The 21,960-nt window shown below is 43.3% G+C and overlaps 1 protein-coding gene across 18 annotated transcripts in view; it reads left to right on the top strand.

The window, feature by feature from the left end:
- DOCK7 (dedicator of cytokinesis 7) overlaps positions 1-21,960 on the top strand; it is a 172,798-nt gene that overhangs the window by 42,348 nt on the left and 108,490 nt on the right. For 17 of the 18 annotated variants that reach the window (XM_050961938.1, XM_050961940.1, XM_050961941.1 and 14 more), the window contains 5 exons: positions 16,926-17,101; positions 17,357-17,425; positions 20,066-20,195; positions 20,306-20,518; positions 20,903-20,988. In XM_050961938.1, coding sequence (XP_050817895.1) covers positions 16,926-17,101; positions 17,357-17,425; positions 20,066-20,195; positions 20,306-20,518; positions 20,903-20,988 — 674 coding nt within the window. Of the gene's footprint in view, positions 1-16,925; positions 17,102-17,356; positions 17,426-20,065; positions 20,196-20,305; positions 20,519-20,902; positions 20,989-21,960 lie in introns of those variants that run through there. The other variant, XM_050961955.1, reaches the window with a different exon arrangement.

The raw sequence follows: 21,960 nt of genomic DNA on the forward strand, positions 1-21,960 counted from the left end.
TTCAGCTGGTTTTGCAGAAGGAAAACACTGTTCCACAACTGAAACTGCACTGACATGGCCTGTTACGTTGGCATGCAAAGACATTTTATTGCATGATGGAGTTTAATGTTAGCAGGCAGCATGGTCGAAGGAGTAAGACAGTGGAGTAGGGAGGCTTGGGTTCTATTCCCACTGTGACATTGACCTTAACATGTCTCTTCTCTGTGCTTCAATTTCCCCATGTAAAATGAGGCTAATAATACTTCCTCCCTTTGAAAAATACTGTCAGATCTATGAGCTTGAGCCAATGCCAAGTGGAGCCTTTCCATGGATGTAATAGGCATTGAGATCAGCCTCTGTGGCTGCAAAGCCAAGATGTAATTATCACATAAGATGATATTTTAGTTATACAAAAGAACCCATGTTAATTTTAACTTCATTCAGAAGAAGAGGAAAAAGATAATGTTTGCCAAAGAATGGAAAATATGGCTAGGGAAAAAATTATAATACCCTCCTCTTCCCGTCAGCCTGCCCCGTGGAGTAGAAAGAGTGTTTAAGGTATTGAGTGGCATGTAATTTTATCCCCTAAACACTAACAATGTGTAATCTAGAGAAACAAGAAATGGTAGAAACCAAGTCTTTGTCTCTTAATGCCAATTCAGGGATGTGACTCCCACTGTTTTAGTCACATGAGGTTCTTTGCCTGGCCTTAGGGACACCAGGATTAAAGACAAGCAAAATAATCACAATTATTAGCTATAACTTTTATTAAAACTACAATTATTTAAAATAAAGCTGAATAGAACACAGACAATCAACAGTGGCAGGTCTTGTATGGAGGGTGTTGGGGCACACCAAAGTACACAAACCCACACATTTGTGTGTGAGGGAAAGAGTCTATGAGAGAGATTACATATCAATTTTGAATATAGCAAATCTGTAGCAGCCTGCTATAGATTCTCTGTGTTCACTATATTATATTATATATATATATATAGTAGCAGGGCATTCTTCTCCACTGTGCCTGTGGCTTATGCCCAGATTGTAGCCAAGGTCAATCAGCAGGCAAAGCTGCTGTGATTTTCAGTGGGGTTTGAGGTGGTGGATTCGCTGCCCAAGCCACAGACTGCAGCGACTGTCAAGCACTCTAAAGTGTTGAGCTCTGACTACCTCATATAGATCCTACTCATGGGCTCTAAAAGATGCATACTTTGCGTTGACATAGGTCTGTTTCAAATAGGACTACTGTCACATGTTCTAGATACCTTTTAGAGCACATCAGCAGGGTCTACGTGGGGCAGGTAGAGCGCAATACTTTAGAGCAATCTACAGTTTACACCCAGACTGCAGGGACCAGCTTTCACATGCCCCAGTGCAACCGCAGTGACTCCAGGGCCCAGATATATTAACCAGGGGACCAGGCTTTATTTAATTTTCCTGCTATGTCCCACTTACCCCAGGGTTCACCAGCCACCACTGAGTTACTTCAGTGACCATCTCCTCTGTCTGTCTCTCTGTGGAGAACTTTCAACAGAGATTATGCTTTGAGGGGTCCTCTCTGGTAGGGATGCTCTTCCCTAGGTAAATGTAAACCAAAGTTAATTATTCCCCAAATCAGTAATGAGTCCTGTTTTAATATATCAGAGAGAACCAAAGCAGCACGTAGATGGGCAAGGAATTTCATTTAAGGGATGGTTAATGAGGTTTGGTTTATCATGGATAGGGTGACCAGATAGCAAGTGTGAAAAATCAGGACAGGGTGTCGGGGGTTATAGGTGCCTATGTAAAAAAAAAAAAGCTCCAGAAATCGGGACTGTCCCTATAAAATCGGGACATCTGGTCACCCTAATCATGGAAAACTTAGTTTATAACTCGTTTAAAAGAAGCCATTAAAGACAGGCATAGTAATTAATATTAATTAATAATATTAAGAATCTTAAAATCAAACTTATTGCCAGATAACTAATTCCCCAATTAATATACATATTTCTATTCTCAAATGGCTGTTTACATTAGTAACCAGTTATAACATCAAATTACCTTGCTAGATTTGCGCATAAAATATCTTACTATTTACTTAACAATGGTATCAGGCAGTTACTTTTATCAATGCAAGCCTTCATATAGCATTTGCAAATATGCATCTCAAAAGAGTATAATCTTAAGTATTTGAAGAACAAAGGTTTTCATCTTTAAATATCTGTAAAACATTTCCTAACCATAAATGGTCTCAATGTTTAAAGAATGAAGACTTTAGAAAGAAATCAGTTTCAGCAAGTATATCAGTTTTACCAAGGATATTTCTATTTGTGTGAGTTTAAAAACCAAAGGTTTTTCTCTTTGCAAGGAGAATGGGTAAAGAGGCCGAGTTTATTAGTTTATAGCTCTGATAATATATACTAAGCATTGCTCCTCTTTGGAATATTCTGAATAAGGAATAGACTTACATTATTTTACACAACCAAATTACTTTTTAAAACAAACCTCAAGATTTTTTTTTTTGAGATAAAGATCAAGTCTATATTACACTGGTGTTTTGGGTAAATTGGAGATGGGGCGGGGTCCTGTTCTTTGTGAAGACACAAGTGTTGGTTAATTGCCTTTAGGAACTATTTGGTTAAGCTTTATGACCTACCATTTGTAGTACATTTACAATTTACAATTAAAGATGCCTACTAGATATTCTGTGTAAAGCACAAATTACAATAACTAACACTTATTGACATCATTCAAAACATAATATAAAATAAAATAGTATAGAATAGTATTGGGGGTAGCCGTGTTAGTCTGTATCCACAAAAACAACGAGGAGTCCGATGGCACCTTAAAGACTAACAGATTTATTTGAGCATAAGCTTTTGTGGGTAAAAAACCCATGAAAGTTTATACCCAAATAAATCTGTTAGTCTTTAAGGTGCCACCGGACTCCTTGTTGTTTTAATAGTATAGAATCTTAAAACAAAATAGAAGTTATAAAGCTGCATCCCAGAATCTTTGTAAACACACACAGAGGTAATAAATATGGATTTAAGGCTAAGGAGATGTCATCCTGTTTGATACTTGGTCCCTGTCACTAGTTGACAGAAAGCAGAGATTTTCTAGGAATTTTCTTAAATAGCTTGAACATTTCATTTAATTAAGCAACTAAAAAATAAGCTTGTGAGCTATTGTGTTTTCCAAGCATTGTGTTTATGACAAGAAGTGTCAGTATCTCTTAAAATTCAGTGACGGTAAGGGCAAATTTGTAATAACTAAGAATAATCTATAATAATTTTATTAATAGTGATACAAAAATGGTTAATGAGGTCTGCCCTGTCCTCGCATCTATAAAACAAAATGTAAAAAATTACTTATTATTACCTGAGGGCTTAATCATGCACCTCTAGAATTAATGGGAGCAAGATTAGGCCCTTAAAGTGAACACTGCTCTTAATTCACAGTTTAGGAGGTAAAAAATCCACTGTCACTGTTCAGCAAATTAGTGATTGTAAACCAAAACCTCATTTTGTCATGTACAAATTTCTTTTTTCTGTATTTTATTTCCCAGCATTTCTAACTACCATGGTTTGTGCCATGTAATCAGTCTCCTATCAATTTCATTTACTGGTGGAACGAATCAGTCTCTGTGACTTCAGTGTCATTTTCATGGTATGGCATTTTGACAGAATAGAAACTGGCCAGTGGCTTCACTGAATGATGGGCCAAGCAGGTGGAGGTGACCGCTTGCTGCGGAGAGCTACAGGGATTGTTCTCCATGTACACCAAGGGTTGGTCAAGAACTAATTGACTTAATTTGCAGCAAAGGAGATTTTAGGTTAGATATTAGGAAAAGCTTTCTAATTCTAAGGAAAGTTAAGTACTGGAACAAGTTACCTGAGGAGGCTGTGGAATCCCCATCATTGGTGATTTTTGAGATGAGTTTGGACAAACCTGTGGGGGATAGATAGCTCAGTGGTTTGAGTATTGGCCTGCTAAATCCAGGGTTGTGAGTTCAATCCTTGAGGGGGCCATTTAGGGATATGGTGATTGGTCCTGCTTTGAGCAGGGGGTTGGACTAGATGATCTCTTGAGGTCCCTTCCAACCCTAATAATCTATGATTCTATGAAACACTTGTCAGGGATAGCCTAGGTATACTTGGTCCTGTCTCAGTAGGGGGGTTGATTGAGAAAAGAGTTTCAAAGCCCGTGGGTCAGGACCCAAAACCAGAATGTTTCAAAGGGTCGTGTGGCAACTCCTGTTCCATGGGGCTGGCTGGGCTCCCTCCCCTGCTCCAGGCACTGCAACCTCTGGGGTCCCAGTGCAACTCAGGTTTGGCCCAGCTGTCGCGATGACAGTAGTCTGGGTAGGCCAGATTTGAGCCAGTGGCACTGCAACCCCATGAGTCAGGCCACAACTCCACTCTCAAAATGGTCCAGTCAAGGAGGCGGGGCCAGATCTGAGTGGTGCTGCAACCCCTGAGGTAGCCACACCCAGAGTGGAGAGTCAAGCCCAGCCAGCCCCACAGCACAGGAGCTGCAGGAGCCATGACTGGGGGGTGAGTGCTGGGCAGGACCTGACCAAAACCACCCCAGGCCTCCACTCCCAGACTATTTACTGGGTTGCAACCCACCATAAACATTTACAAACAGGTTCTGAGCCCAGAAGGGTTGAGCGCCACTAAACTAGATGTACCTCTACGTTTCTGTGATTGGAAAGAGAACACCAAAGGAGCTACGAAGTGTTAATGAGGTTTCAAGGCTTGCCAGGTTGTGCCTTAATGTTAAAGTGTTATAAAAAATGGTTTTATATTTAAAGAGATACTGAAGTTGTTTAAGATGAACATTTGAATTATTTTCAGAGTTGATGGAGAATATCATCCTGATTCTAAATAGCTACCTACCCTCCAAATAAAAACACTAACCAGGATCCTGCTCCACAGCAGAGGCAAAGTCTCCGCAAGATTTAACTTCCCATGTTTTTGCAGTGTCATCCCTTCCGGAGGAGGGTTTTCTCTCCTACACAGGAGACAATGGATGTTGCCCTCCTGTCTTACCCATCATTGTTTTTACAGTGCCCAAAATACTACTGGACTCTTCGCAATCAAATATAAAAGCATGGTCCCTGCCTTTCATAGTCTTTCAGCTCATTTTAAAGAGAGGGAGGATAGTCTTGAACTGGGACTCAGGAGACCGGGGTTTAATTCCTAGCTTTCCCACAGAGTCCCTTTGTGACCTTGGGCAAATCACTTGGCCTCTGTGCCTCAGTTTCCCATCTGTCAGATGGAGATGATAATGCTGCCTTTGTCTGTCTTATCTGTTTAGAGGGCAGAGATTATTTGTATAGTACCTAACACAATGCAGCCCCAGTCTCAGTTGGGGTTTGTAATGGCACAGCTGCAGTAGAAGTTGCTCTAAACTCTCTCATTGGCTTAATTATTCCATCCCCCATGAGTGAGAGGCGGTAGCTGTATCAGCAGGAGAGGCTCTCTCACTGACATAGCACTGTCCACACCGGTGCTTATGTCGTTGTAACTTATGTCGTTCCCTGTGGGGGTGGGAGTGGGGATTTATTCACATCCCGTGGAGTGACATAAGTTATGCCCACACAAACTGTAGTGTAGACATAGACATACATGGCGAGGGTAGCAAACTAAAGTGAGGGGGTGGAGTGGGGAAGAAGGAAGGTTACTTGAGTCAGTATTGTTTAGGTAGGAGTGCACTGGCATGGCTGAATTAGAATGTTTTGTTGTTTAAATAATCATACTTTTGTCATTTCTTGTGAGCACTGTGAAAAAAGTGAGTCTAAGGGATGGTGTCCTGTTTATTTTAAGTGCCCATAATCTTGGTATCTGGGCATCTGTACAGTCCATTCATGCTACTTTGAGTATCCCACCCTCCAGACACAGACAGGTGGTAGCATTATGCTATCACTGGCTTCCTGGTCACATCTGTGCCTTTTCAAAGAAAGAGGATAGAAGACACAGCATTGGGAAAAGCAGGTGGGAAAGGCTGTGGTAAGCAATGGGATATTCTGCCATGATTTATGCATGTCTGGAAGGAAATTATTCTGTGTAGAGTGGCCACTTCCCAGGTCTGCCTTCCCTGCATCTAGGCACCACCCCACCCAAAGTCTCCACATTTCTCATCAAGGAGCTTCCAGTGGGCTTGAGTAAGATGGGGTGCTGACATTCTTTGGGCTTGTCTTTCCCCTTGTGCATCTTTCATCCCCCTATGGAACAAGTGCGTATTTGTGGGTGGAGGGGAATAAGCCCCCCTCCCCCCCAAAAAGCAATACAAGGGATGAGCAATGATTCATCTCACTAAGAAATGCAAAGTCATGGATTGGCCTTGGCTGTCCATGCTGACACGGCTATGTGTACCATGAAATGCACGCAAAAGAACCAGCACCCAGACACAGCAGGCCAAATTCTCCTTGACCTACCTTGTGGATTTACACCAGTGAGGTTGCATGGCTCATAAGTCAGTGCAAAATGTAACCCAATGTGCAACTATCCCACCATTAGCAAATCATCATATGAATCAGGGATCTCAAATTCATTCACCACAAGGGCCACATGAGGACTAGTACATTGGCTCAAGGGCCGCATCACTGATGCCTTTTCATGGAATGATACAAAAGGATAGTCAAAAATGAGAAAGAGTAATATAGTCTGCTATTAAAGGTCAATGTATTATGTTTTTTAAAACTAATGCGAAGAGGGGTTTTAATAAAATATAAACACCTGTAACTATTCTCCTTATGTGGTTAATAACACTAATGATGGTCTACGCTAACAGTCTGTCACAGTGGTGAACTACGACCCGCAGGCTGGATCCGGCCCGACAGGGCTTTGGATCTGGCCTGCAGGATTGCCCCCGCGTGGCGCCGTGGGCCCTGCGCCTCTCTGAGAAGTGGATGGCACCAGGACCCTGCGGCCCCTGAGCAGGGGGCTCCGAGCATTGCCCTTGCCTTCAGCCACCACCCCCGCAGCTCCCATTGGCCAGAAATGGGGAACCAGAACCAATGGGAGCTTCGGGGGAGGTCCCAGGGGCTAGGGACAGGGCAGGCATGCAGGGAGCCTGCCCTGGCCCCAGTGCGCACAGCTGCCACCCCAGAGCCCGAACTCCTCCTGCACCCCACCCCCCAACTTGCTGCCCACACCTTGCACCCCTCCTGTACCCCAACTCCCTGCCCTGAGCCCCTTCCTGCACCCCGCACTCTAACCTCCTGCCCTGAGCTCCCTGCTGCACCCTGCACCCCTGTGCACCCCAACCCCTGCCCTGAGCCCTCTCCCGCAGTCCGCACCCCTCCTGCACCCCTGCCCTGAGCCCCCTCATACACCTCCCCACCTCCTCTGCCCCAATCCATTGCCCTAAGCCCCTTCCTGCACACTGCACCCCCTCCCACACCCCGCACTCCCTCCTGCACCCCAGCCCCCTGCCCTGCATACAATTTTCCCACCCAGATATGGCCCTTGTCCCAAAAAATTTGCCCAACCCTGGTCTATCAACATAGCTGTAATGGCAGGAACTTTTAGAAGTAACTATTCATACAAAATATGTTGCAACTTTTAATTCTTCCCAACTACTCACAGGAAAGAATAATACATGTTGAACTTCAGACCTCAGACTGCTTGTCTAGTCCATGAGGCCCTGCCTCTTTCCATCCCTTTCCCGCCCCCATTCCAACCCCTTCCCCAAAGTTCCTGCCCCTATTCCAACTCCTTCCCCAAATCCCAGCCCCGCCTCTTCTCTGCCTCCTCCCCTGAGCGCCCCGCATCCCCGCTCCTCCCCACTCCTTCCTGGAAAGTCCTAAACTGTTTGACGGCAGGAAGCACTGGGAGGTAGGTGGAGGAGCAGTGACGCGGTGCGCTCGGAGGAGGGGGGGTGAGCGGAGCTTGGCTGCCGGTGGAGTTGACGCCTATGGCAGGCTGCAGGAAATAACTCATGTTTGAGACCCCTGGTATAAATCATGAGTCAGATCCTTAGCTAGAGTAAATGGGAGCACTGATTTGGCCTTAATGGAGCTGTGCCTATTTACTCAAGCTGAGGATATGTCCTCTTATATCCAGAGCTGTGCATACATTTGTATCATAACCAATGATACCACAGATGCACAGAGAGGGAAATAAACAGGAAGGGGCCGTGTTTTGGCTGGAAGAGCACTAAACTAGAGTAAAATACTATGTTTGCCATGTAGAGAAGGACAAAGTCAATAGGAAACAAAATTTTATTTTCAAGTTTTTAAGGGAATATAACAGTGAAGAATAATGGAGCTTTAAGGAAAGAAGCTTGACTGTGTCTGTTGCGGTAGAGTTATAAACCTTTGAAATAGGATTTTATAATGCAGGTGCTGACAGTCTGAACTTCAGTGGCATAAACACACCAATGTACTGGTTAATAGTTTATATAAACCCAATCAATCAAACTGGTGTCTTAGTTAAGCAGGCAAGTGGTGTGTGTGTATGGGCAGATTAAAAATATATGCAGAGTATTTACTTACAAGTGATGTGCTTGATTCAGGAAGATAAAGGCTTTATTGGCCCAGCGCTGGAAAAGAGCCAGCTCCGAGTGATTTCTTTTGTACTATCTGCATTGTAGGAGCTGCAGTTTATCTATATGATGTACAACCTCTTATTTAGGGGCCAGGTTATACCACCTTTACTCACACTAAGTAGCACCTTAGTTCATGAGTAGCATTTTATCCATATTAATTTCAGTGGAGTTACTTGCAGAGTAAGGTACTGCTTGCTGTGAGTAAGGATGACAGAATTTGACTTTAGGGATCAAAATGGAACGAAGTATGTCTTGAGCAACTATCCCAGGGATCAGCAAAAATTGATATGCTTTAAATACGGGTCAAGCAAACCAAGCTGGAACATTGGAGGTCTCTTGAGACATGGGGTGAACTGTTGTAGGTGGATCTCAGGGCAGGCATCACTGTACATATTTTGAGACATCAGTATTGAAAACCTGAGCTATAAAGGCCTGATCCAGTGCCCATTGAAGTCAATATCAATGGACAGCATTCCATTGACTTCAATGAGTACTGGGTCACATGCTGAATAAGGCTGCCCCTTCATGGGCTGTCTCCATCTCTGCTGTAATGCCATTCATTTCATGGCCAAGTTTCACATCAGAGGGAACATTTTGCAACCTTCTGGCCAAGCGTAAATGCCAAGAAAAATTCTTGGCCCCATCGCTGGTTGGACATACAGAAGGACCCTCAGGCCACTGCAGCTACTTGGACCCAACAACAGGACCCCCAGATTCTGAGCTGGAGTAACAAAACAGTGGCAGTCTGCCCCAGTGAGGGAACTGTTATCAACTCTGCCATTTCTTCTGGTTGGTTCCTGCATTTTACCAGCATAATCAGTCTGGATTGAGTTTCAGACTGTTTGACCTCATCTAAGACTCAGTCCCAGCAAGACAGTGTGGTAAATTGATTAACTTCACCAACTGGGTCTGATAGACCAGAGATGTAAAGTGTCAACTGAATACTGGAAACCCATAGCACCGCAACAGCCTCATGTACACATTGAAGAAGTGGGGATGACAAGGTATGTGAGAATCCTTGGGCCAGATGAGCAGTCACCTAACAATACTTTCTGAGTCCTTTCAGAAAAAGGGAACGGAGACACTTAAGTACAATTTTGATCATCTGTGCAAGACAACATAGTCAGTGTTATCAAAGGCAGCTGATCGGTCTCAAAGAAACAACGTGGACGCTTACTTGGTTCTTCTCTATTGCTAGTTTTACTGAACTCTGGCACTTGCACTGACCTGGGTGAAAGAAATCTGAGAAGTGCAGGGACAGCCAGAGTTGTGTCGACACCACCGTCTCTAAAAAAGGATAAAGGAAGATTAGAGACCAGTAATGGAAATTTTGCCATTAACTTCAGTTTTGTTGTTGTTGTTGGCAAGATTATCAATATCCAGATGTGGCTTCTTGAGGAAAGGGCTACTAACCACTTCTTTACTAGAAGCTGGCACTGTGCCCACCTAAAGAGAATTGTTGAATCTCTTATAATAATAGCCTATTATTTCTCCATTAGACTTTACCAGCCAGGAAGGAGAGAGGTTGAACATGAAGGCGTTTGTCCAAAAATCTGCTAGTGCCTTTGGATCCTCGGTGAGAGGAACTGACCAAAACTTAAATAGAGAAGACACTGGCTGTGTTCCCACAGAAACCAAAGTTCAGACTGAATTAGAACGGTCTTATCCATAAAGTACAATAAAAATTTCTTGCTGTCTTGGAGTGAATAATACTCAACTCTCTCTTCAGATGGGGACATTGAGAATTTATCAAACTGTCTAATGGCTTGAAAAAAGTCCACTGATTTGAACGTCATGGCTTCTTCCTTTGCTTCTTGAGTGACTGCAGTGTAAGATTTCAAAACACTTGGCTATGTGATGTTGCATGGGATTTTTATCACAGAGTGCTTGTCATTTATCCTCACTTCAGCTGTAGGCCAAGATGATCTGTGGAGTTGATGAGTCATAAAGAAAGTATAATAATGTCCTGATAAGCCATCAGTAGTCATCTGTTGGTTGCATCACAATTTTCCTCAGGGTCATCTGAAACTGAACCAGCTCTGTAGCCTCAAATTATTGGACTGATAAAACAGGTTCTTCATCTCAGTGGGAGTGGTGTGGCCTAAGATGATAAGGTTTAGAGGTTTGGGTTGGATAAGTGACCAAAATTTGAGATGCTCATCCAGAGCTTATCTGAATTATCCAGACTATTTGGGTCTGCATATGTGGTCCAGAAATCTTAGGAGAAACAAGGTCATTTGGCGTGCGGTGCTTCAGCTAAGGGTCAAATTGAAAATACCATGATAACAGCCACTTGTGCATTGTTTCTGTTCCTGGCCAGAACCAAGACTGCAGAGATGTGTAACAGTGGAAAAAACAATGCAAAAGAAAAGTTATGTGAACTTTTAAGAACTTCATAAAAGAGTCTATCCTGGTTCAGTTAAACTTCTGGTGGGATTTGGGTTGGTGCTTATTTTGTATAGATGAGTTTGCTCATCTCTACTTCTCCTTCCTCTTTCTTCACCTTTTACCCCACAAATAGCTAAAGCTTAAAACAATGCACTTTCCGTGTATCTGCCAGTAGTCTAACATGAACTAGTTCCTCTTTATAACCATGAATTTATGTTTGGTCTGTTTACTCAGGTGCTAGACAGTATTTTTGGCTGCACAGATGGTTTGACTAATACTAGGCTTCTGGGTTTGACTTTTATGTTTATTTACATCTTCACGGTGCAAGGCATCTGAAGAGGCATAGTGGAAAAACTGTTAAGCCTAACCTTGTGCTTAGTCCGGAAACATGCGGAGCACCCACAGTTCCCACTGAGTTCAGTAGTACTGGCAGGTGCCCAGTAGGTCCTTTGGCACTTTTCAGGATGAAGTCCTTCAATCATGTGGGTAGTAGTTTTTTTGTTCTATTAAATATAAGAAACCTACATTACTGGAGTACTGTGGTTGAGGTTTTATGTGCATAGAAGTCAGGAAATTCAAATTATGCATCTCCCCTACAACCATAACTAAATCCTTACATATATCACATATTTTGAGTTATTCTGCATGGTACTGATATATATTGTGCAGTGTGGCCAGTCTCCAGCCGCAACTGTTCAGTGATGTTTTCTTCCCTGCTATAATTTTTGAGGGAGAGGAATTTAGAAAAATGGGGAGGAAATGAGAAAGAAGGGCTGCTCTGTCAAGCTGTGCACACATGTAACTTAATGGTAGTACTTTTTGTTCAAATGTTAGGTGCTCTGGGACAGTGCACCTTAGAATATCAGGGTTGGAAGGGACCTCAGGAGGTCATCTAGTCCAACCCCCTGCTCAAAACAAGACCAATCCCTTGACAGATTTTTGCCCCAGATTCCTAAATGGCCCCCTCAAGAATTGAATTTACAACCCTGGGTTTAGGAGGCCAATGCTCAAACCACTGAGCTATCCCTCCCCCCTTCACCATCCCTTCACCTTAGGGTATATGAAGTTTGAAACTGCCAGTGTGCAGGTGGAGGGCAGAAGGAAGGATAGCACATTTTAAACCGAAATGTTTGTTTTTGTGTGTGTGTGTGTTTATATAAAATGATCATTCAAACAACCTTGACTTTACCCCTGGTATGCTGCTCCTGAGAACAACCAGAAACTCTAATAACCTTTCTTCTTCCTGCACATAGGTTTATTTTAGTAGTGCCTAGGGGAACCAGGATTGTACAATGGATAGAGTTCTGGACTGAGAAACAGGAAACCTCAGTTTTATTCCCAGCTGTGTCACTGACTCATTCTGTGACCGTGGCCCAGTAATTTAAATTTTCTGTGCCTCAATTTCCCAGTGTGTAAAAAAGAGAAAATAACACTTATTCACCCTTCATGAAGTGCTTTGAGGTCTTTGGATGCACAGCATTATATACATACCAATTTAGTCAGTTATTTAATAGCTCGACCCTTCTGTACAGCTATATACAGTCCATGGAAGAATTCCTAATTATCCAAATAGCATACTACATACAGCTATGCCACATGTAGCCACTTGCACAAGTGTTAAATAGATACACTTGGTATATCTGCTGATGCCCCCTACATAAACCAATGCTTATGTAGACCATAAGCATGGTTTGGGGGACAACATCCTCTTGCAGACCTGGGATGACCAGCAGTGGATCCAGAGCTTTTGCATGAAGAAAACTACACTTCTGGAGCTCTGTGAGCAGCTTGCCCCAACCCTCCAGCATAAAGACTTGTGTCTGAGGGCAGCCATGCTGCCCCAGAAACGAGTTGCTATAGCTGTCTAGAAGCTGGCTACCCATGGTTATTACAGGTCTGTTGCCACCGATTTGGTGCTGGAAGATCAGCTGTGGGTAAAGTGGTAGCAGAGCCAGTACACTCAGCCACAAAGTTCACCTACCACAGCTGGAGCTGGATGCACCCGGGCAATAGAAGTTAGAGATGCTTTATATTGCCTCATTAGGGACTTGCATGGGCCACTGGAAGAGGGGGGAATAGTAGCTTTTATGAATGTGCTTGTGGGGGACAGGGATTGATTGCTTGAGAGGGGTTTCAGTGCTTGAGGGGTTGATTGCCATGTAACATACTTATGAATGACCTGACCATTTATCACATGGGGGTTAGAGGAAGGCTGATTCACAGTATGAATTGATGTAAGGAAGTGATGTATGGATTGATGTAACTAATTGTACTGAGAAACAGTGTTTGTATACAAATTCCCAATTGTCCCTGATCACGTGTTCACCTTTATTATCTGAAATTCACATTGTAAGAGGTGGTGCAATGATAGCAGTACACTTTTTATAAACAATTATTAGAAAAGTACAACATTAACCCCTTTCCAGGCAGACCAGCTGCCATTTCCACACCAAAACACCAGTAACAACAGAACCTCAAAAAAAGTGCATGAACAAATGCAACACATCTATAAGACAGAGCCACTACTGTTTCATGTCCCCTGGCCCCCATTCTCCTTTCCATTCCTTCCATGTTTGCTGTCTGCTTGGCACCAGGTGAGGAGAGTGGAGGCATCCAAGGGGCGGGGGTCTGTATGGAAGACTGCATGGGACACAGTTGCCCTGCCCAGCTGCTCATAAGGTCTGACTGCGTGGACCACCCAGGCATGGAGTTGTCCAAGGTTTTCCTGGACTGCATCCCAGGGTACCATGCAGGGGACTCAGGCTGTGGTGTAGGTGCAACAGGAGCCAGTGCTCTTTTGACCATTGGTGATAGCAGCTGCTCCAGTAGTTCTTTCTGCTGAGCTCTGGCATCCTCCCTTAGCTGCCATTCCTGTTCCAGGAAGTGCCTGCTCCTGCGCCGAAACCATGTCCTCAAGCTGCGCGGCCAGCCTGAGCCTTTCCCCTCTCCTCTTGCCCATGCCTTTCCTCTCGCTGTCAGTCTCTCTGTCTTTGATACTGGGCCTGCTTGTTGGCCCTGTTCAGAACTTCAACCACAAGTTCATCATGGAAACGCTTCCTCTTGGAACGGTCTGTAAAGGTGTATTGGCCTGGGCTTCTGCTGCAGTGTGGGGGAGCTGTGAAAGTGCTACAGGCTGTAGAGGGCAAAGGGCCTTGGAATAGGACAAGACACACAGAGTTAGTGTCAGAGCAGAAAATATCCTTGTGGAATTTCAAGGACATGAAATGTTACTGTTGAAAACTGAACTTCAGTATATAGAGGGCTGCTTCAGACCACAGAAGCTCCCTGTACACAGCCACATTCATCACAGTGAAAGAAGTGCAGAGACAATGGTAAGTTAAAAAACACAGCTGCTTTTTATTTTTCTGAAAATTGCAAAACAGATTTGTAAATGGAACACATTTCCACAGTCCGTGGCTCCCCCAGTTCACTGTTTTCAGGCGGCATGTTAGAGCTACGCCGCTGAGTGGTTACAGAGTAGCGTCCTTACAGGCATGGCAACATAAGACTATTATTTTTAACAAACAGGAAAGATCTGTGCCTTTCCAGTAAAAATTCACTTTTCAAGGCTTTTTTTACTGTTTGCATTTCCCAGTAGCCATTTTGAATTCCACATGATGGAAGTGGACAGGTAGGCTGGGGGGACACCAAGGCCCTGGCATTAATCCATCATCAGCAGATATATGTTGCTAGCCTGGGCTTGTAATAACTTTTGCATTGGTTCATCGAATGGAGACCTCTCCCATTTCTGTATTAATAAACATACCAGGCTCTGGGGCAGCTTCTGTTTCTGATGCCAGTTCCACAGTGGGCTGTTTCTTGAAGCGGGGCGAGGAGGCACACAGAGGAGAGCGTCAAAAAGTGGCTCAGAGTACAGCCCTGGGATACGCTGCAGCTGCTCCTGTGGCAAAGCTTCCTCTGGGACTGGTGTCAGCAGCAGAGTCACTTCACCAACTTCATTCGGCACCTGCTGCTGGCTCCTATCAGTTCCCATGCTGGATTCTGGGCCTGGCAAATCGCCATCCTTGCTAACCAGGTCATCATGCAGCACCGTTGGCTCTATGCTCAGTGTACTGCCCAGCACCTGGTCAAATGCCTCATAAAATGGGCATGATGTCTGTGATTTGCCCAAGGTACAGTTCTGGTCCCTGATTTTCTGGTACTGGTCCTGAGCTGCTTAATTTGTTCCCTGTACTGGTTACCAGTCCAGTAAATTCCCAACACTGCCAACTTCTTTGCTATTGGCTGGTATGCATGGTCATTCCTGGTACTCTTACTGCTGTCCACTGTTTTGCTGGCCTCGCACCTGAGATTAACCACAATCTGGCTGTGCACCCGCAACCGTGAAGCAGGGTGCTTTACAGAGGACTGCTTCTGGTCAATCTCCATTGCAAACACAGAAGGTTCTCCAAAGGTGTGTTTGCAGCTCAGCGGTTAGGAAAAAAAAGGAAGAATTGAACGCTGACTTGCTGAGCTGCTGCACTACAGAAAGGGGGACTTGCTTCCATTTCTGTTAAGTCGCTTGGTGATTCTTGAGGACAGAGGAAGTTGGCCCATGGGATTGAGGGATACTTTTGGTGGACTCCCAGGACCTGAGTCTGGGGAAGGGTGGCTACATTGCAAAGCAATAGTGCTTGAGCCCTGGGTCTCAGTTTGACTTGAGCTCAAACCCTCCATCCTCATGTGGTTCGAGGACCCTGTGTCTGAGCCTGAGTCGAAGATGGAAGAGGGGTTTAGGCTGAAGCCTGAGTCTGAGCCTGGGCTTACATTGCAGTGTAGACATACTCTGTGGGTGTTGACAGTGGGTCCAGCTTGTGTCCCCCACCCCCAAAAACCCTTAGCCAGGTGGGGTTTGCATATGCATTAAAAAAAACTAGTTGGTGTGCACTGCTGGAAGGCACTCAGGTACTATGATGATAGGTGTGGTATAAGAACCTATACAGAACAGGATATAGTGCAGAATAGACCAACAGAGGCAGGTAGCTTTCATTTTGGAGACTTTTCCATTTTGAGAATCTGTGAGGAATCATTCTTTTTAATACAGAGTACGTTTCATATCCAGGTTATAACAATTTTCAGGTCAGGCACATTTTTGGGCCTACACTATCTGGTTGTGACGGGGTATGGAACACTATTAATTTTGGAGATCACATGGTGTCAAGCCACTTGTTGGAATCTGCCATTCATGTTGCTGTGGTTGGGGCAAGTTCTACAGATCTTACACAAGTAAAACTCCTTTGGGGAGCTGGGGAAAAGACTACAGGATTTAGTGCATAGCAAACAAATCCAATTTATTCTTCTGTATAAGTCCCTGGGACTCTTTGAGGGGGAAGAATAGATTATATTTTGCATTTCCAAGAGAAGATATTTACATGGAGACAGTGTTAGCTTTTATGGGGGTGTTCTCTTCACAGTTTATACTGATTTAGCTACTGTATTTGCATTCCCCAGGGTAAATGAGTTCTGTGTGTCCCTTGAGACAGAGAGTGACCTTTGGTGGTTAGTCCAGATTTGTCAGTAATCAAAGAGAAAGTGACAGACCACCAGTAATAAAATGTGAGATTTACTTTTGAGTTAAACTAATGAATTTCCAGCTCTTACTGAAAATGTGGTAGAAGCAATGTCAGTGATACTATAATGATTAGCATAATATACATACCAGGAGGTGTGAAAATTAGCTTCATACTGTATGTTGGTTAAGACTAACTGCAATCTGGCAATAGGGCAAGCTGCTGTTTTAGTTGGAAGGTCAGTCTGAGGGAGGGATCGCTCAGTGGTTTGAGCATTGGCCTGCTAAACCCAGGGTTGTGAGTTCCATTCTTGAGAGGGCCACTTAGGGATCTGGGGCAAAATCAGCTCTTGGTCCTGCTAGTGAAGGCAGGGGGCTGGACTCCATGACCCTTCAGGGTCCCTTCCAGTTCTATGAGATAGGTATATCTCCATATATTAAAAGTGCAGTAGAAAATAAGACATGCTTTTGATTTTTCTCATTAAAAGCTCTCCTGTGGCTTGGCTTCTCTTAGGTTCCACTTACGGAAGCTGTGGATCCAGTGGATTTGGAAGATTACCTTATTACTCATCCGCTTACAATGGATTCCGGTCCTTTGAGGGACTTGCTTGAATTTCCTCCAGATGATATTGAAGTTGTGTATAGTCCTCGAGAATGTAGGACTCTTGTGTCAGCTGTACCCGAAGAGAGGTAAGGTGCAGAAAATTGCAGGCGTGACCTGCAAACACATGTATCTTTTCATATGGAAGTGGACCCCATTGAGTTCAAAGGAGCTGCTTGGGGTATAAGTGATTGCGAGGTGGTGGCCAAATATTTCTTTTGTAATAACTTCTTCCAGATGTATGAAAAAGGTTGTATTTTAATATATTATGAAGTGAAAAGTCAATATGTCATTAGAAAAATCAAGTTTTTGTGATTTGAAGAGATTATCTTATTCTTTTACAGTGAAATGGACCCTCATGTGAGGGATTGTGTAAGAAGTTACACAGAAGATTGGGCAATTGTGAACAGAAAGTAAGTTACAATGTGATAGCTATCTTTTTGATTTAATGTCTTGATCTTTCAAGGTGGATTCTGGTATGAGCAAGCTAGATAATAACTACAGTCCTACATTTCAAAAGTGACTAGGATTTTGGGTGCCTCTCCATATTGGCTTCCTAAACCAAGTGAAGTGGATGCTCCACATGTTCTGAAAATCAGGCCCTTCTAAGGTATCTGATGTTCCATGCCCAGAGTCTGAAGCACCAAAAATCCATTAGTCACTTTTGAAAGTTTAGACCATTATCATCAGTGATAACTTCCTTTTCGTATTGGACGGAAGGAAAAAATGAGGGAATATAAACATGTAGCTGAAATATCTCTCTCTCACTCTCTCAGCATCAGTTTCTTACAAAAAGAAAGTAGATTCAGGAAGGTTTAGTGTATGCTTTTGATGGGTGAGCATCTCCGTAGTAAAGGTGTCTAAAGTAATAATCATGTGTGCTCAAAGAGGTTTTGCAGTTGTACATTACTTTAAAAATGCTCAGTAATATTTAAACTCTACCAACATTCACATAATGCTTTGATTTAACTGTTCAGAGCCTGTGCATAAGTTGATTAATTTATGCAAATCAATATTGTTAACTCACAGTGTTTGTAAGCAAATAGTCTAGTCTCCGGCAGCATAACCCACATAGCCAGCAGACACTCATCACTAAATTTAACAAAGGTTTTCATTGTTTCCAAATGCGCTTGTCTAAATGCTGCCCTCCATGTGGGTGCGCCAGAGCGGTAATGAGTGTAAATGAGTACTACCGCACTCATACAGGGAGCAAGCAAGTCTGACTCCCAACACTGAGTGTGCTGAATAGACATAGCCACTGGAGGTTAGTAGCACAAAATTAGGTGTGTCTGTTTGGGGTGAGGATGAGGCTTGGCTCTCACTCCCCCCCTGTGGACCAAGGTAGCTGCCCTGAGGAGCGCGCTCCCTGTACAGATTAGCATGCCGAGTGCCCAAGAGACATTGTGTCTTTCAAAGGCATAACGTCTCCAACCTCGGCTGGGGAAGTGGTGGGCCTCCTCCCCCTCCTCGGCACAACTCAGTCTTGCTAGAGGCATCACTGAGCCCTTTGAGACCAGCAGTAGCACAGACAAAATTACCCTCCCGGATTGTGGTCCAGCTGATGAATACTAGCCACCAACTGCTGGAGGTAACATGGAGCAAAGTGGTGATGGGGCCTCGGAAGGTGGGCGGCTGCCCACATTAAGGGCCTGATCCTACAAGTGTGGAGCAGCTCCTGGAAGTGCTGAGTGCTCCCAGTTCCCCTTAGCAATTGAGGGTGCTCTGCACCTCCAGGAACTGATAGGAATCTTGCAGATTGACCCCTCAGTGCAGTCCCTACAGTGCAGATGAAACACTGGTGGGAGACAGCAGGTGTCTTTTCTGACTAAGAACTGCAGGGTTGTGTGTGAAGCAGATGAGTCTGACTGCTTAATTGGGAAGGACCAAGTTTAAATCCCAAAGTATGGTCACTTGCTCTATGGGTTGTCAGGATTGTGACTGCTGCAGGGGCAGCTTGCTGTACATGAAGAGGGGCAGTAACAGACTTGCTCATAAGCAGTCCCTTCAGGTCAGTGGTTAGAGTGGCATTGACTAGCTTTGGTTGGAACTAAATCCAGCCCTTCTTATCTAGATTAGCAGGATGCTATAAAAAGGGGCTTCTGACATGTCTCCCCTCTGATCCTGCAGAACATAACTGGGGAGAAATCGCTTATTCCAATATCTTTGTTAGCAGTTTTCTGTGCCCAGCGCGTTTGGTGGGCACTTGGTTCTCTTGAGTGAGTGCTCTAATTGTGCTGGAAATAGTAAACCCATTTTCTTTAATTGTCTGAGAAAACAATAGGTTTTCTTAATGCTGATCTTTGCAATAATTTGCTACCCTACCCTGGAGGCAGCTATCCTGAAAAGCGTTGCATGAATCTATGATTAAAACAAATTTTACTTTTATCAGCTAAGCAGTGATTGAAATGTAATATTTTTGAGTCTTTGCTTTGCACATTCAGATAATCCAGATAAAACACTGTCTAGCTGACTGATAAATCATAATAGTACCAGGGCCAGTATTATTCAAATTTCATTGGAATTTGAGGTCACATATCATATTACTCAGCACTTCATAGGATCAGACCTGAATTTGGCCCATAGCTTTCAAGATATCCATGTTTTCCCTAGCCTGGTTATCTGTGTCCTCAACAGAACCCCAAAGGCTGTTCATCCCCACATTTTTAGCCAGTTTAACCCACTCCACCTTTAGGTCCAGCTTTACAATCACCATATTTTCCACCCAGGTTATTTGGGTCTACACGGGATTTCCTTTCAAAGCTAGTCAGTACTGTTTTGTATGTTAATGGAGTCATATCGCTGTGCAGTGACATGAATCATTCCCAGTCCAATGCAGAGCAAGAAGTGACTGAGAACGGGAAATAAACCTGGGTCTTCCACACAACAACACCACATCATTACAAGCTTACTGTTAAGGATGACAAACAAATATTTCTGGGAGTGATTTATAATTTAAAATGGTGCTGTGATAGTACTGTATATGTTCAATTATGCTTATTCGAGGATGGGGTTGAGAAGGATAAAAATTACTTTAAATATTCTGTTTTGAATAGATATCACAAACTGGGAACCGGATTTAATCCCAACACATTAGACAAACAGAAAGAAAGGCAAAAAGGGCTCCCGAAACAGATCTTCGAGTCGGATGAGGCTCCAGATGGCAACAGTTACCAAGATGAACAAGTAATGTGCCTGAAAACCCTGCCATGTAAAAACTACTTGATAGCCATGTTTTAAAAATACGACTTCTTCCCTATTGCATTATAAATTACATTTAATTTGTTAAATCTCAGGATGACCTTAAAAGGCGTTCAATGTCAATAGATGATACTCCACGGGGCAGCTGGGCATGCAGTATTTTTGATCTGAAGAACTCCCTTCCTGATGCTCTTCTTCCAAACCTACTTGACCGAACTCCAAATGAGGAAATTGACCATCAAAATGATGACCAGAGGAAGTCAAACAGACACAAGGAGCTTTTTGCATTGCATCCAGCGCCAGATGAGGTATTTTGAGTGAACGTGGAGTGAACTAGTCTAGAAAGAAAACATAGGGAATAAGGGAAATGTGGGACAAAGTCAAATTACCATGGATGTAAAGTACTAAGGAAATAAGATCATCTCAATTTAATTTCCATAAAACTGTATTCCAGTTTACCTCAAGTAGCATACGTTTTGAGCACGTGAACTAGCCAAGGATATTACTTTCCAAAGACCTTTTTTCTTTATAGATCTCCAGTCCCCTATTATGTAGATACCCTAAATTAAATCCCTTAGCTCTTATTTATGTCTTAGAAGAAAAAAATCTGAACCTGGGTTAGCTTTTTAATGATACAATTGGAGTGTAGCAATGACCCGTGTGTAAATGACTGCTTCTGTGACAAATTCCAGGAGGAGCCTATTGAACGGCTTTGTGTCCCAGAAGTACCCAAAGAACATTTTGGTCAGAGGCTTCTTGTGAAGTGTTTGTCTCTTAAGTAAGTATTATTTTAATATAGGGTCAGATTCAGCTGTTATGCCAATGTTTACTGGGAGTAACTCCATTGATTACCCCTTACTTAAAGGGACACAGTTAAGATTGTTCTTAGGCTTAAAAAGGCATGTATTGTATTGTCATTAGTTGTGCAAAATTATGGAACTCATATCAGCCAATTTTATGTGTCAAACCTTTGTGGTAAGTGTGTGAAACAGAAAACACTCATGTTTCCCTGGCTCACTGTACATCCATTGTAGACAAATCTGTGGATGTGCTCTAACACCTATCAGGAGCCCACACATGCTCGATTTGTCACATTGGGCCTTGGAGTAAGTCAGACATTTTGTTTTTTGCCCTGTAGCAAAGGTTGTGTCTTTTTTTGGTTTGTTTTTTTTAAATAATCATAATGAAAACATTGCTGCAGATTTTTAAGATAAAGCTTTACAGTGTGAGACAACTGGCAGGGTTATGTGAAGGTTTAGGCTCAACAACCTTGACTTGTGTCACTTTAAGAGCTAAGTCTTTTTACACTTAGCAAGCTTTAACTAGAGAAATAGAAACCTGTTAAACAAGTTTAATGAAGTGAAGCTCCTGAATATAGGGTTACCTGCAGCTGGATCATTGCCTATAACTCTTCTCTAATAACACAAGGTAAAATTTTACTGTTATTCCCTTAGAGAAGTAAAGTACAAAACTGATTTTCCACATTGCTGTATTCCTCTTCTGTGTCCTCAGTTAGATCAAGCCTTCTTGTTAGAAAGCTCAAGTTAGACTACATTGCCCATCATAACCAAGACATATGTGGGACTTACCTCCTGCAGGTAAAACACTTCGGGACCTGATATAGCCTTAGAGATGAGCTTATATTTCAGCCTTTTATTTTACTGTGTGATGTCATGAGCTAGAACAACATAATATGCCATAGCAGTGAAGCTACCTCTCCAAAAATAGCTGTATTTGGTGGAAATAAATT

Source organism: Gopherus flavomarginatus, chromosome 7, assembly GCF_025201925.1.
Source record: "Gopherus flavomarginatus isolate rGopFla2 chromosome 7, rGopFla2.mat.asm, whole genome shotgun sequence".
Taxonomy (NCBI): Eukaryota; Metazoa; Chordata; order Testudines; family Testudinidae; genus Gopherus; species Gopherus flavomarginatus.